Source organism: Aethina tumida, chromosome 1 (assembly GCF_024364675.1).
Source record: "Aethina tumida isolate Nest 87 chromosome 1, icAetTumi1.1, whole genome shotgun sequence".
In the NCBI taxonomy this organism is placed as follows: domain Eukaryota; kingdom Metazoa; phylum Arthropoda; class Insecta; order Coleoptera; family Nitidulidae; genus Aethina; species Aethina tumida.
Window position 1 is genome coordinate 43505654 of NC_065435.1, and position 15693 is coordinate 43521346.

The 15693-nt window shown below is 34.8% G+C and overlaps 2 protein-coding genes across 2 annotated transcripts; one reads left to right on the forward strand and one right to left on the reverse strand.

Annotated features, from left to right (window-relative positions):
• Positions 1–38: 38 nt before the first annotated feature.
• Positions 39–1599, reverse strand: LOC109604471 (uncharacterized). The gene has a single exon (XM_020021003.2). The coding sequence runs from the start codon at positions 1544–1546 to the stop codon at positions 347–349; it is 1200 nt and encodes a 399-aa protein (XP_019876562.2). The 5' UTR covers positions 1547–1599; the 3' UTR covers positions 39–346.
• A 798-nt stretch (positions 1600–2397) lies between these two features.
• Positions 2398–10210, forward strand: LOC109604791 (trichohyalin). The gene is made up of 8 exons (XM_020021329.2): positions 2398–2539; positions 5989–6221; positions 6277–6453; positions 6979–7141; positions 7448–7628; positions 7679–8034; positions 8084–8296; positions 9812–10210. Exons 1-8 carry the CDS (start codon positions 2438–2440, stop codon positions 10028–10030), a joined length of 1644 nt encoding a protein of 547 aa, XP_019876888.1. The 5' UTR covers positions 2398–2437; the 3' UTR covers positions 10031–10210.
• The last annotated feature ends 5483 nt before the right edge of the window (positions 10211–15693 follow it).

Here is a 15693-nt window from a genome sequence, read left to right on the forward strand (position 1 = left end):
TTGAGGACTAGTGTAGAAATAAGAAAACATCAGTGGTTAAAAAAAACTTTTTTTATTTATTATAACTCACATAATATTTGAGAACAATAATATTTACAAAAATACTGTATATGAATAAATTCTTTTTTTTTTTAATTAACTCATTATATCAAATGTCACAAATTTTCAATAATCACATTCTGTTTCGTAACTGTTAAATTAAAATGTTACTACACATTAATACGTCTATTAATTTATTATATTAATTAGTACGCACTATTATTGCCAGTACTATTTTTTTGTATTTAGCGAACTATGAAGTACTCAGGTCACAGTCCATCAATCCATCAACAATTTTTTTATTTAACTAATTACTATCTTTAATTTCTGAGAGCTCGTAATATTGTAGCAAAGCCATAAATATGAATCCTCCTAAAATGCAAAGTCCTCTGTATAGTCTGAACACCCTTCTAGCTTTCTCCCTATTTAATATCTCGAAAAAAGTAATATAAAGTATAGTTCCAGTCGACAAACCTTCTAAGATCACGACAGTGGCAGACTTTGCCTTGGAACTATTCATGTCTGAACTCAATGTAATGAGAAGACCCAAGATAACACCAAATGGACTTGTGGCAGCCAAAATGAGCATTTGTATCACTATTATTTTCGTCTTGGTCTTCGCAATGAGTAACTCTAAACCCATGCAAAATAAAATGGTGGCCGAGTGAATGGTGACTGCGGTGAAAAGATACCAGATGGTGGCCGCCTCGTTTTGCAAACCGATGGCCAGACCTTCGAAAATAGCGTGAAACGACAGAGCCATTACGATTAGGATGCATCTCATGATCTGCTGCTGGGTTTTCGCGTCACTCTGAAAGATCTTCTCGAATTCACAGGCCAGGTCACACTTGTTCTTTTTCTCGCATTCCTCCGGTTCACTTTCCACCTCGGGAATGGCCACCTCCTGACATAGCTCCTTGTTCTTCTGATTCTCTTCGGCCACGCTGGAGGTGATGCTGAACGTCTCGACGTTCGGTTCGTTGACTTCGTTCTCCCGCACCGGCTTTTCGTTGTCTATGATGAAGACGTTCTCCTTCTGTTTGCTGGGCGATATTTTGCTGGTCATCAGGGGCGTTATGGTCCTGTTGCCCAGGTTGTGGTTCTTGGGCTTCTTGACGCAAGGTTCCGCCGGCAACTTGGCTATGTACCAGTGGCACACTTCCTCCAGGAAGTAGATGATGAAGAAGCCGGTGCACACGACCACTTGGCTCAACGGATACTCGGTGTTGATGCCCTCGAGTCTCTTGATCTCCTCCACGGACTTGAACACTTCGACCATCATGTGCAGGAAACAGGTGGCGAAGAGGACGCCGCCGCCGAAAGACTGACATAGGGCCAGAGCACAATTAACTTGATGATGCCTCTTCTCGTTGACGAAGTTCGGCGAGTCGTCCTCTTCCTCCCAGCGCTTCAAGAAGTGGTAAAGCTTGACGGGAAACGTGCCGAAAAAGAACCGTCCCAGGCCGAATAGTATGGCCACCACTATTTTGGTAGTTATCAGTTCCATAGTGTTCGAGGAGTTCACGTTTATGTCTGTATTTGTGTGTGAGTTTTTTTTTTATCGACTACATCGTACGCGAACCGGCGTCTTACTGAACTCCGCCGATGTTTTAAACTGATAATTTCACAGGCAGAACATGCGCGTGCCGAAGAATAATCAACCCTTAAGTGGAGTTGTGTGTTGCCATTATCATAGTTTTCACATTTGGAAATATTTTGTTTACACAATCTCTTCGATGTTTTTCGTTACGCAAGCCGCGTTATGCCCACCGCTCAAATTTTATTATCCCTGGAAAAATACGGTCTTTTGTAAACATTTTCCGCTTACGTTGCTGTCGTCGCAGGATTAATCGGGATTATTAACTGATAAAATCGTAATTGTCTAATTGCATGATGTATTACTAGATTAACAGTGTATTGATTGAAAATTTATTACATGCGACTATATGTATTTATTTACATCGATGTGTAATGTATATTTCAGGCAGTTAATGTTCATTTCATAGAAATCGTGTACCCACCAATATCTAACATAAGTAATAGAGTTTTTATGTTAGAATTATTTTAGGTATAATTGTACTTGTTAACATTTCATGTTGTTGTAATATGAAACAAAAAAGTATTACATTAAAGGATTAATTAATAATTATACAATAAAATTGTCCCAAATAAAACAATTGCGCCAACATCAATAATAAAAAAAAATAGAAAAACCGCATTTACCAATTTTTACCTCTACTAGTCTAGTGCCAAAACGTTTGCCATGGTTACATTCGATTTAACAACCCACCATTCTATTTCCATATGCCTGCACTTTAGACAACTGTCAGACGTCAGAACTATCAAATTGCACTATATTAATTTATTGTGTTTCTATTTTTAACACAAAAATTTAAGAATGTTTGGTGACGTTCCAAGACCCAAAAAATCACCCAATCGCAAGAAGATATATGTGAGGGATTTGCATTGTGCCGGAGTTATTCCCGGGCAATTCCAGCATGTGAGTTTATTTTTTCTTGTTTAATTAACTGAATTTCGTGGAAAATGTAATTTTAGTTAAATAATTAACGCGCTAATTCATCTAGACACGCATCTAATTATGGAGCAAATTAGTCGCATGAAATTAAATTGTTTTGATTTCTTTTAAAAAAATTTTTTTCCTTAAATGACTGTTTCGCAATTCAGTTGGTGAAAAGTTCAGGTTTAAGTGTTAGCCATTATATTAATTTACAACAGCACATTGTTTAATAATAAAATATTTTGCCTTAGGTATAAAGATGAAAATAGCAGGCTAATGTCGATTTGACTCTAATGTCTGTGTTTATATATAAAATTGATTATTAAATGAAAAGTACAATTCTAATACAGTTAATGTGGTAATAATTTATTACTGCAATATTGTAAGATTGTTAAAATTAACAATCTACAGATTACAAAAGATGATAGCAGATTTTCTAATACACGCCCGTCTTTTAAGGTAGATAATTCCTAGATTAAATAGATAGAAATATTTTTAATGTTTTATCTTAACCAATATTACCTATTATTTGAATATTTACTGCTCTGGGTGGTCGGTATTGTAAAATTAATTGTAATTAGATGACATAAACATAAGTAACATTTCACTTCTTGTAAAATTTTTATTTCTAAAAAACACATTTTGTGTATTTGAATCAATTTTATTCGTTTCATTCTTAATTTATTTGTTGTTTAGCACTTTAGCTAATGTCTCAAAGAAGACTTTCACCTGAAAATTTTGTCATTATATGTTAACTGCACATTTGGAACATGGCAGTCTGAATCAACATTTAGTTCAAATTTATAATGTCTCACAAAGTGTAATAAGTCACACTTCAACTGGTAACGACATGTTGGTGGTCGACAATGAGCTACGACCAGAAGAGAGGAATGTTTTATGGCTATTTCTTCTAGACAATCACTCATTGTCCAGATCCAGCCTTCGTGCAGATGATGGAATCAATCCAAGTCTCTCTACCATCAGAAGAATTTTGTATGAAAACATTTTTGACACCCTCTGTTAAAGAGGAAGCATAGGGTTCCCATCAAAGAATGGGCCAACGATCACAACCTATGGATTTCAGCCAAATGGAGTAATTATTTGTCCACAGAGGAGTTTAGATACACGTTATGACACTCGGATAACTGTATTCGGACATGGCGTGAACGTAGTGAGAGATCAGAGCAAAACATGGCTCCAACTGTTGTTTTTGGAGATGGTTCTGTAACAGTATGAGGTGAAATTTCTTTAGAAACACATACGAAGTTGCTCATAATAAATAGAAAATGAATGCTCAAGGATATTACCAATTCAACCAATTATTATTCCATATACTGAAGAATTTGGACCAGATTTCGTTTTTGTAGACGACAGAGCTCGAGCTCATCGTATGAGACTTAAATTTGGCGTTGCACCATTATGACATTAATCGAATGCGGTGTCTTCTGCGTTCACCAGACTGCAATCCAATTGAACAAGTATGGGACCGTCTTCAAAGACAAATTTAGACTCGAAACCACCAGCCTCAAAACTTTTTGTACTTTTTTTTTTTAATATCTTTAAGGTATTTCAAACAAGCGTATATTTAACACGCACAATTTGTTTTAATTAGTAATTTATACTAAATGTTTAACATGTCTAAACTACAAAGAAGAAATAATTTTAGTCAATTAAGCGAGTTTGAATGCTGATGAATTTTTTGCCAATGTAGATAGGCCAACTGGTATTCGATCTGTTTACCTCTGTATAAGGTCTTTTGGCCTACGGATTTATCTTCCTTTTGTGGACTTACTTCTACCAGCAAACCATGGGTGCTAACGTGGTGACTGGTGTATGGAACGTCAACAGTGGGATGAGGAATGGAATCACACTGCGTTTAGTAATGAATTACGCTTTTGCTGGGGCATGTACGATGGTCATGTGTTAGTGGTAACAGGTCACCTTCAGTTTTAATTAGTGGCAATATGACGTCCCAGCAATATGTGGATGACGTTTTGGAGCCTTATTTACATGCCTATTTAAGAAGAGATATCGGACTAATTTTTGGGCAAGATAATGCCCGTCAACATATTGCCAGGAATACATTCAACTTCCTAGAAGCCTCCCATATGAATTGACTGTCTTGGTCACCTAGATCTTCAGACTATTCCCCAATCGAACAGCAATTTTCACCGCCCTCCACAGACTCTTAATGAATTAAGACGTCAGATTCAATTCATTTGGGATGAGATATGACAAGAAAATGTCGATAATCTTAATAGATCGATGCCACTACGCGTCAATGAGTGTCTTAATCAAAGAGGGGGTCCGACCCATTATTATCTTCTGACGATTTATATTTGAAATAAATCAATCTTTTTTTGCACGCCGTATATTTAGAGATATTAGTTTTATTACTGGCTTAAAAGTTTTTTTATTGATGAAATATTTGTTCATTAAAACTTGTCTTGATAATGTATTTGTTGAAATAATTCAAATTATCCACTTCAAAAGACATGCAGTGTAAATCAATGAATAATAAGTTTCCTGTAAATATTTATGTTTGTTCTTAGAAAATGGAAATATTAATAATTCAGGTATTGATTATTGAATATTGTTTAACTGATGACGATAACATGGTCCCATGCCGTTTCCTTCGTTTTTAATTTCTTCATTAAATTTTATCAACTTAAATCACATCATAAAATAATTAAAAACTACATTAAAATAAGTAGATACTTGTTTATTTAAATTTATTTAAATTGCGGTAAGGTTCCACTTAGGATCAATTATTTTAAACACTTTTTATTGCATCATCATTCGTTTAGTTGTAGAATTTTTCTTGAACGCAAGAACAAACCTCATGACATAAATAATTTATTTCGCTTGTTCGACACACTTTTCACTTACATTGACCACAGACCACAGATAAATTATGAATCTGGTAAAGCTACGTTTATTACATTGTTTATGTCTTACACATCTGTCATCAATTAAGTAGGAAATACAATGAAAATAATGAATTACATTTATTAGTTACATCTCAAATAGATCACGATTGAATTTGTAAAAACATTATTTCTTACTGGTTAACAGTTAATATTAATTAATTACTGTAATCTGTATAATATATTAATGGATATCAAAGCAATAAAAAAAAACAAGTTGCTCCGTAATTATCTTTCGAAAACTAATTGAATAATCATCTCTTTCACAACCATTATTTTGTCAGTTCAACCAATATAGTTGTAGTCCCCTCGTTAAATGTCGAAATGTAATAAACTACATGAAATTTGTTCTCAAAACGTCGCAATAAACCACTCTTGTCGCCGAACTTTTTCTAAATGTCACTCTTGTGTAACCGATACAAAAATCGATTTTTAATTAAATATCAAGATCACGTTCTTCCCGTTCCAATTAACCGATTCAATTTCGCAAACAAAAAATTTCAGATCGCAAGAGCGGCAAACTCCAACCAGCATGTCAGACTGCAGGAGTACAAGCTCAAAAAGGACTCGCTACTCGACGCCAGGCTCAAAGAGGAGGAACTCAGACTCCTGCACAACAAGCACATGGCGGCCACGGAGAAAAGCGGCCGCAACATGATCCTACGCAAGAGAATCGAAGACAAGCTGCACAAAAAGTTCACGGACTACGAAAAAAGTGTGGAGGCCCGTCGTGCCAAGTATTACGGTTGCGTGCGTCGGACTCATCTCTGATTACGTGATCGTTTTTTGCAGACTCGCCGACCTGTTGGCCAAGGAGGAGCGGCAGTACTACCGCGAAACCGTCGACCAGGCCCAGAAGGGCGACGACAAAAAGCTGGAGGGACTGATACGCCGCGGTCAGGAAATCAAGGCGCGCAGGGAGGCCGAACGACTGCAGTTCGCCGAAGAGAAACGGCTGCAGCAATATGGGTGAGATTGTGCGGCATGATGGGACGACGCATTCCTCAGGAGTCGATCGGAAAATAATTATCCGTGCGGTTTGCGTAATACCGTAAGATGCTAAAAGTAAAAACGTTCAAGTGAATTGTGAAAGTCCGTATTGGTTTACGCTCATCTTTGAAAAACCATTCGACTGGTCGTGATCATAGCGCACGTTGCCTAGTATGGAATTGCGACGAGAAAAATTGATTTGGCACAACTGTGTACGCTCGCACCGACTGTTGCCCAACCCGTGGGTCTTTGTTATAATGAATAGTAGTTAATTTTGTATAATTATTTCCAATATTGGAATAGAGTGGCTTCCTACATACGGTTTATCGGTTTCAAAATCGATTCCCCATTCAAGATTCATTTAACTTATAATTGAAGACAATACATAAACGATAATCATCCTATTATGGGTTAAGCCGCACTTGTAATTTTGTAATGACTATTACGTTTTATTACTTTAATATTCTCTTATGTTTATGTAACTTAATTATTTTATTTTTATAGCATGCGTTCAGAAGATTTACGTTTATACTACGGTAAAAAACTGTTGATGGACTCGAAGGAGGCACAGTTGATACAGATGAAAGAACAAGAAATGAAGAAGAATCGTGAAAAAGAATTAGATGAGATGTGGCACCAGGTCACACTAAAGGAAGTGAGGGAAAAGGTAATATAATTTTCACAAAAATTCCAGCTAAAGAAACTGCAGAAAACAAAGGGTAAAGGTGTATTGATTTACTGCTAACCGTAAATGTCGTAGGTTTGTTATTAATTGTTTGTATAACTATTTTGATCAATGCCTTACGTCTATGACAATGTCTTCATTTATCAAGTTACGTAACTTCCCTGCCTTTCTATATAAATTAAAAGTTTATACAACAATTATGCATATTCTTATCCTCTTTGTTACTGACATATTACATAACACCCTCTGTATTCAACTTATTACAATATTATTATATTAATTATTTAGGCAATACGGGACGAACAGCACTTAATAAAACAGAGAATGCAAATGTATGATCTGAGGGAGACCTGGCAGAAGCAAATCCAAGGCAAGAAATTAGTGGAGGCAGAAAGAATTAAAATCAAGGAGGAGGACTACGAAGAACTGGAACGGATGAAGGCCGAAAGGGAGGCAATAGAAGAATGCGGTAAATATTTTGATTCTAATAGCAACAACAATTATTAATGACCGTTGCAGAGAAGGAAAAACTGAAGATTGCTAAGCTGAAGTTCAAGGAGGAACTGGAGAAACAGATAGCCCAAAACAACGCAATAGCCGAGACCACCAAATTCATCGAGGACACGTTCGACAAAGAGCTTCAGGAGTTGGTCAGGAGGGAGGTGGAAAAGGAGGCACAGACCCAGACCGACAACTCCGTTGTAATGAGACGCGAGGCCAAGATGTACAAGAAACACTTGGAGGATCTGAAGCAGCAGAAGCAGCAGGAAGAAGACATGCTCAACGAAATGTTGAAGAACTATCAGAACGAAATCGACGAGAAAACTAGGCAAGCGTATTGCCAACAGTGGAATGTTAAGGAAAAACAAAGACGAGTACGCATTTAATATCCACCTTGGCTATTAACTTATGAGTTTCATTTAGGAAGTGCTGAAAATCAGGGCTGAACAGATTGAATTCAAGAAGAAGCAAGAGGAGGAGGAAAGGAAACGTCTGCAGGAAGAACACGAAACGGTCCAGAAGATCTTCGAGATGAACGACTGTCTGGAGCGGGACTTCCTGCGGCGTGAACACGAGAAGAAGAAGGCCTACAGAGAAGATCTTCGCAAACAAATCGAATACAACAGGGTATTGAAGGTGAGATGTTATTTTAAAGAAATTCGCAAGTATAATTGTCCGATCGAAATGCAACGAATTCATTTTCTTTTCACTTCCTATACTATTTGTGTGTTATACAATAAAAGAAACGTGCGTGTTCCATACTAACCGAAGCAGAATGAAATACCGCTCGGACGTGTGATGAAAATTCACTTCTCATTTAAATTCCGCAGCGTGGTCCGAATATGTTTTGAAACACGTCTTAACTTTTCAACGGGAAAATCGAGTTTGGCAAACATGTGAGAAACAATTTCAGGTCGGAACAAACACAACCGTTCCCATAATCGATACGTCCGCCAAAAATCTTGTGCATGCCCGCCGTCGAAATGGAAAAAAACCCATCGTGATTTGTTGTCGGGATTGCGTCAGTTTTGTTTTGCTTTGAATTTTCACTTGACCGAACACCGAGTCACAAGAGGCGGGTTTTCAGCGTTTAGGAACGGAACAATCCGTGAAATTATTCAACGTACTTTCGATTTCGTTGCCTGCATACATGACAACTCATTTGCCTGTCTTCCCTGCTGAAAGCAAATTAATTATGTGCATTGCACAAAAAAGTACCGGTGGACGTTCGCCCGCGGTAAACCCGTCGCTCCCATTGAAGATGCGAGAGGCGAAAGGATACCATGCCACTTTTTACCACGTTCGTCAGCCCGGCAACCAATGAAAGGTTGAAGCGTGATTGGACGAAGATTCACACTTAAACGAAACCCGATAATAAAACATTAGTGCCCAAGTCTTAATGGGGATACCCAAAAACGTTTTATTTTTTTTAATTACCACGTATTAAAGGTCAATTAATTGCCGCAATAAAAGGAAACAATTGTTTGAAAGTGCCGTAAAAGATACATAATAGTGACATCAGGTGGTACCCACCCACTGACACACTTCCTCGGGTTAGTACCGAATTCCCATCAGTCGACCTTTGCTGAAGAAGAATCGGTTCGAACGGAAGTCGTTTGTCGCAACACTTTGACCATTTAAATCTGTAACATTACATAAAGACCATATTGGAAAGTTGGGGAACAATTATTTCGATTAGAATATTTTCTCAGAGCCGCAATTAAAAATTGCAGACATAAAGAAAGGAAGATCCGAAGTAATTAGATCTTTATCGAATTCAATTGGATATTTTTTTACACGAGGCAAAATGCGGTTTTGTAGGAACTACACTACGGAAATTTCTCACAAGTTGTTGATTTATATCTGCAAAACGGTCTATTGGAGTAACGAGTATTATTGGCACCATAATTGGTGCTTTTGCCAAGACAATTACGCTGGTTTGACGTTGACATGTGGTAAAAAGAATCGGAAACAAAAGATATTGAGGGCTATTATGGGAACTTATAACCACAAAATATGATTTATTTAACTATAATAGTGTGAATGGTGAACCCATTGTGTGATTTATCAATTCTTCTTAACCGCATGCTTATTCTAGAACCGTTTTATCGTAATCTAAACGCTGGTTAACCACATGGGTTTTCCTTGCAGGAAAGGGAAGCCGAAGAAGTGGACCGATCCTTCAAAAAATGCGCCGACGAGGAGGCGTACTTCCAGAAGAAGCTTGAGGAAGCCATTAATTATAACGTGAAGGATGAAGGAAGAATGAAGCACCGTTTCGAAATAGTTTTGGACAGACAGTCGAAACCGCCTTGCATTTTGCCTTGCTGTCCGTGTCCTGATCCTGAAGACCTGCCTGAAAAAGAATAGAAATGAAAATCTGGCCCAGATTGACGACAGTGCAAAATTTTTGGTAACTGCTATTTACACTTTTATCATCATCTTAATTATACAATTATTATATATAAAATCATCAAATTTTATGTAATCAATTTACTTTATGTGCTTTGTATGCCAATGTTTTATGAAATATATTTTTAATTTACTGCCGCCTTCTGTTTCGGTGATTCCGCACGCACTTATTGATTTCTTCATCATTATGCAAATTGAGTAATAGGGTCAAAATCAAGAAGTATAAAAATAAAATCTTTCCTTGGTGCTTTTTCAGCTGTAATTCTCACAGTGACGTGTTTATATAACGTTTATTATTCACTTATATTATATCACTAGCAGATTAGCACCGTTTTGATTGATTCATTTTTTGTCACGTGTTTCGAAATGTGTAGCAAAATTGCAAATTAGGTTTGATGGTATCATTTGAAAGTAAAACGAAAGTAATTGATCCCGAATTGACGTTAATTTTCTTCCTGGGTTTTTATAATTTATTACTGCATGGAAGATGTAATGATAAATGGACAATAAATTACACAGTAGATTGTTGTGGATAATAAAAGGTTTCCAGAGAATAAAATTGCATAACTCAAGAACAGATCTTCGAATCAAACAAAATCAACAACCATTTACAGGAGTAAAAAAAAAATAATTTGCAGTGTAATGTTGGGAACCATCAGTCACAGCGGTGAGCCGAAATGCAAACAAAGAATCAGCAAACCGTTCACCTTGTCCAACATGCAAGGAAGAACTTACAAAATAAACATCTGCCATGATTGATGGCCGCCAATTAGTACCGAAACTGGAGTACGCAACATCACAGATATGGGAATCGACGTTCTAAATGATGATGACCCTCGTGTGCCGTTCACTCAAAACGGTCGGTTTTATTAATTGTTGTTGTGCTCCCAATAATGTAGAACGTCGGTGACTGTGTGCCATTTGACCTTTTCCGATGATGTGCAATTCGGTGTCTTGGGCAACCAAATGAGCCCCGGCTCTAATATGAATAAAGCGAGCGCCACATTTAATTATGGTATTGCGATGTTTTATTTTATAAATTACGTTGATTATTTGGAGAGTGTAACAATGTAGAACGCATCTTCTATAATGGGAGACTGCTCAATTAACCTTTTACAGAATTAAATTAAAATGATATAGTTCCTCTTACTCTCTCTATGACTAATAAGACAATAATATTGTTTGGACGAAAGGTTTTTCATTCTATTAACTTTTAGCAGTGTGGTTAAATCAAACATAGCCGCGATGGTTGATTAGGCAATTGATTGATTGGCGTTAAATTAACGTCGTTAATGTTGAGTTTCAGGAAATTTCAAATATACGATAATTCAATCTGTGTACAGGTTGTCCCTAATTGGATATATTTGGTTGTTACGACCAGAGAAGGAAAACTGACTTATTTAGATACCTCGTTTTTAAGATATTTACAAATTTTGTAAATTTTAAGTTTTATAAATAATAAATAATTTTATAAATTATATAAATTTATGAATTATACAAATTTTACATTTATTTTAACTGTTCTATAAGTCTTATAAATCTTATATATTTATCATATAAATTTTAAAAATTATTTTATGAATTTTATAAATTTTATGAATTACATAAATTTTATAAATATTCAATTTTTAAATATTTTCAATTATTATAAATTATGAATTATGATAAATTTTCATTTATTATGAATTATTATAAATAACTTAAATTTTATAAACAATAACTAAATTTTATAAATTATTTTTCTATAAATTCTATAAATTCTATAAATTCTGTAAATTCTATAAATTCTATAAATTCTATAAATTCTATAAATTTTATAAATTTTATAAATTTTATAAATTCTATAAATTCTATAAATTCTATAAATTCTATAAATTCTATAAATTCTATAAATTCTATAAATTCTATAAATTCTATAAATTCTATAAATTCTATAAATTCTATAAATTCTATAAATTCTATAAATTCTATAAATTCTTTTACAGTTATTTTATAAATTTTAAAAAATATTTTATAAATTTTATGAATTTTTATAAATTCCATCAATTTTTATAAATTTATAAATTATTATAAATTTTCAAATATAAATTATGAGTTATTATAAATTATTTTATAAATTTTATGAATTTTATAAATTTTATAAACTATATATATATATATATATATATATATATATATATATATATATATTTAAATTTTATAAATTTCATTCATTTTATAAATTTTATAAAGTATTATATGTAAATATTCAATTAATTATAAATTATGTATTTTATTAAATTTTTATAAATTATAAATTAATTATTTATTATAAAATGTAAATCATCTATATACAAAATTGAAAGTTTTTCTAAATTAATTAATTAAATAAAAGGAAAGCTTTTAAAGGCGATTAATATAATAATCAATTTAGATTATCGTTTATAAGGAATAAAACTTTAAAGATTAGAGAAAATCAAATCGAATATTAATATTCGAGACTTCAATTTGAAGCCAAAAAAAAGTTACATAACAAGTTGTTAAATAAGTTAAAGATGTTTCTAAATAAAATCGTTTCATCACATCCTAATTACTTCACAGAACAAGGATTCTCATCTCAGCAAAGCCAATAAAAAAATTGCTTCGCATATATTTGCTTTTTTTCCTTCCATCCGCAAAGGAAAGATCTCCTCTCATTGTGCCGTAACTCGTTATGAAAAGTATGCTAATGCGTGTGTTTGTTTAAACAATCCCGAACAATGCGAATTGGCCAATGAATGAAAGACGTTTGCAATATTCGACACAATATAATTATTATGGGGGGATATTCAGTTTATGAAGCGATAATTGCATTAAAACCGTCAAGACTGCGTTTCAAAATGGGACAATCGACGGGATTATGAGAACCGTCGGGCGGTCCATTCTCACACGTTTTATATATATATTTTTTTCTCTTTTTTACGAAACGCGACGCAATAGCAGAATTCAATTGCACAAATTATGGTGATGACGGTGGCGGTCGCAGGAATCGGTCTCACACGTTGGCTCAGCGACGGCGGCCTGCCTACACTCGGTAATTTTTATTTGCTGGGAGTACGCACTTGCGAAACTGGGTTTCTGTGCTTCGACGTTTCAATTGTGCCGTGCACGAGGTGCAGATAAATCGCTTAACTATAGGTGGAAGTACTGGTGTTAGGCAAATCTGATTGTTGATCTTCTAAACGTGCAATTAAGTGTTCACGAAGGATAGTTGAATCACTGTGGTTTTCAGGCTTCATATTTCAAAATATAAATGGACATTCATTTTCTTTGAACAATTACCATAAAAGAATTATTTCGAATTTTTTGTTCAGAACGTTATTAATGTAAAGTCAATCAGAAAATGTATTGTTGGTTTTTTTTCTTCATATCTTTAATATATTTCAAACAAACGTGAACTCAGTTTTTGTCACAAGTTGTTTTATTTGGTAATTTATACTAAATATTTAACATGTCTAGAGTACGAATAAGAAATAATGACATATGGATGACGTTTTGTCGCCTTATTTCCATCCCTACATAAGAAGTGATTTCGGACTAATATTTCAGTAAGACAATCCCAGTCCACATGTTGCCAGGAATGCATTAAACTTGGTGGAAGCCTCCCATATGAATTTACTGCCATCCAGATCTTCAGATCTTCCCCAATCTAAAATATAGGAGATATGAAGGGGCGACACTTAAAGAATTTACGTGTGGGATGAGATACCAGAAAAAAATGTTTTTAGTCAATTATTATGTATAGGTTAATTTAAAAAAAAATGGAATGAATTAATTATATATATTACATTATATAGGTGTTTTGTACTCAGTATATCATGATAAACAAAGATCGACAGACAGTCCGTTCATTTGAGCAATCAAACCAATCATAACAGACTCTCGTGATTGACCATTTCCCTGCACTCGGTTTTCTGATAGCAAACGTTATACATAATGAAGTAGAATATTACCATGTTAATTAGCAATGTGATTAGAATTGGCAGTCAAACACCCAATTACAGACTCAAGTGGGATGGTTAACACAAACCTCCATTTCCGGACACGTAATTATAGGGATCTATTGCCAATATGCAGACCATCGGAATCAGTGGCAGCATCCTCCCGCACACGCACGCATTTGTCAGTATGTATTTCGGTGGCCCACTCAACACTTCTAGGAAACGTTTGAATTGCAAAATTGCGATTATTAACATCCAACGGAACTCCGACAATGAGGAGTAATGAAGCATTGCTCCTAGAACTACGTATTCAGATTTGTCGTGCATGTTTTCGTAAACGTTGTTGCTGACGTACAACAAAATAATTTTGAACGAAATGGCGATAACAAAGTTAATGAGTATGTGGTTTCCCGTGTTCTTCCTCCATTTCTTGAACAGCAGACCGGTGATCAATATGCCCAGAATTCCCACGCCAGACAGTGAACAACAAACGTTGGTGATCACATTCAGCAGATGGTATTTGTTGTTAAATTCGGAATCGAAAATCAACATGGCGAAGTGCGTCAAGTGTGAATATTCACAGATGGAAAAATCGAATTTCTGCCTCTTGGGACTTTCCTTCTTCCACGAACCGGGATACGACTTCAGCTTGTAGTCCCAAAAGGCGCAGACTTTTATGGAACCAGACTGATTGTAAACCATTGAAACGTTTCCTTTGAACTCTTCATGAAAGTAGGGGAAAAGAACTCCAAAAACTATGGTGGTATTTCTGGTATCCATAAACAATACGTTATTGTAATAAATGGTGACCACTAGTTGAGGAACGTAGGAGTTATTTTGGTTGTTCAACAGTTGTTCCATAAGAGCCTCGTCTAAAATGACCGCAGCGTCAATGTTGTTTAAGTCATCGATGGTCGGATTAAATATTGGAAAAATTTCACAAGATTCATCGCAATTTTGTATTGCAACTCCACTAATGTTCATTTCCCTTAAGTCAGCCGTAAAAACAGAAAACTTGTCTTTTTTAATCGTGTCACTGTTTTTGACCTTCACTACAATAGCATCGTCGAAATATAGAATTCGTTCAGTGGCATTATATTATATTTGGGATTCTTTCATCACATCTTCATTTACGTCCAGCAAATTGTTGACGATTTCAGATATTAATTTTAAGTCGTACATGTCTGATAGAGCTGCCAGCTCTAATATTTGTGATATAAAATTTATATCGATGGGTTGAAAGTGTGAATTAAAGTTACTACAAATTTCGTTCACACTATTAAGCTTAACGGGCACTGTATCATTGCTGTTGAATATTTCGTTCAAATTTTGAGTAACTCGATACATCAGCAACTGCAATATATCCTTCCAAGTTGTAAATGCAGCCAGTCGAATAAGCGTTAATATTACCATTAGAAGCCCAATATCCTTTGTACTCATAATCCATTGATGTTTTGCAGTAAATACAATCGTTGCACAAATTTTTGTTAAATATAACATTATTCTTAAGCTCAGAAGTAGGTTCATTTTATTAAAAGAGAAAAAGATTCTTTTTAATTTACATTAATTTTAAATTTGTTAAGTCTCTAAACATTTCGTAATCCCTTCATATATCTTTATTTACATAGTTTTTATGCAGTGAAACTATGCAAGACATATGAA

Excerpts from the sequence above, each read along its gene's own strand:
- LOC109604471 (XM_020021003.2), bottom strand. The coding sequence starts at position 1,546 with ATGGAACTGATAACTACCAAAATAGTGGTGGCCATACTATTCGGCCTG.
- LOC109604791 (XM_020021329.2), top strand. The coding sequence starts at position 2,438 with ATGTTTGGTGACGTTCCAAGACCCAAAAAATCACCCAATCGCAAGAAG. Across the intron at positions 6,222-6,276 it reads GTGGAGGCCCGTCGTGCCAA|ACTCGCCGACCTGTTGGCCA; the intron begins GTATTACGGTTG and ends CGTTTTTTGCAG. Across the intron at positions 8,297-9,811 it reads AATACAACAGGGTATTGAAG|GAAAGGGAAGCCGAAGAAGT; the intron begins GTGAGATGTTAT and ends TTTTCCTTGCAG.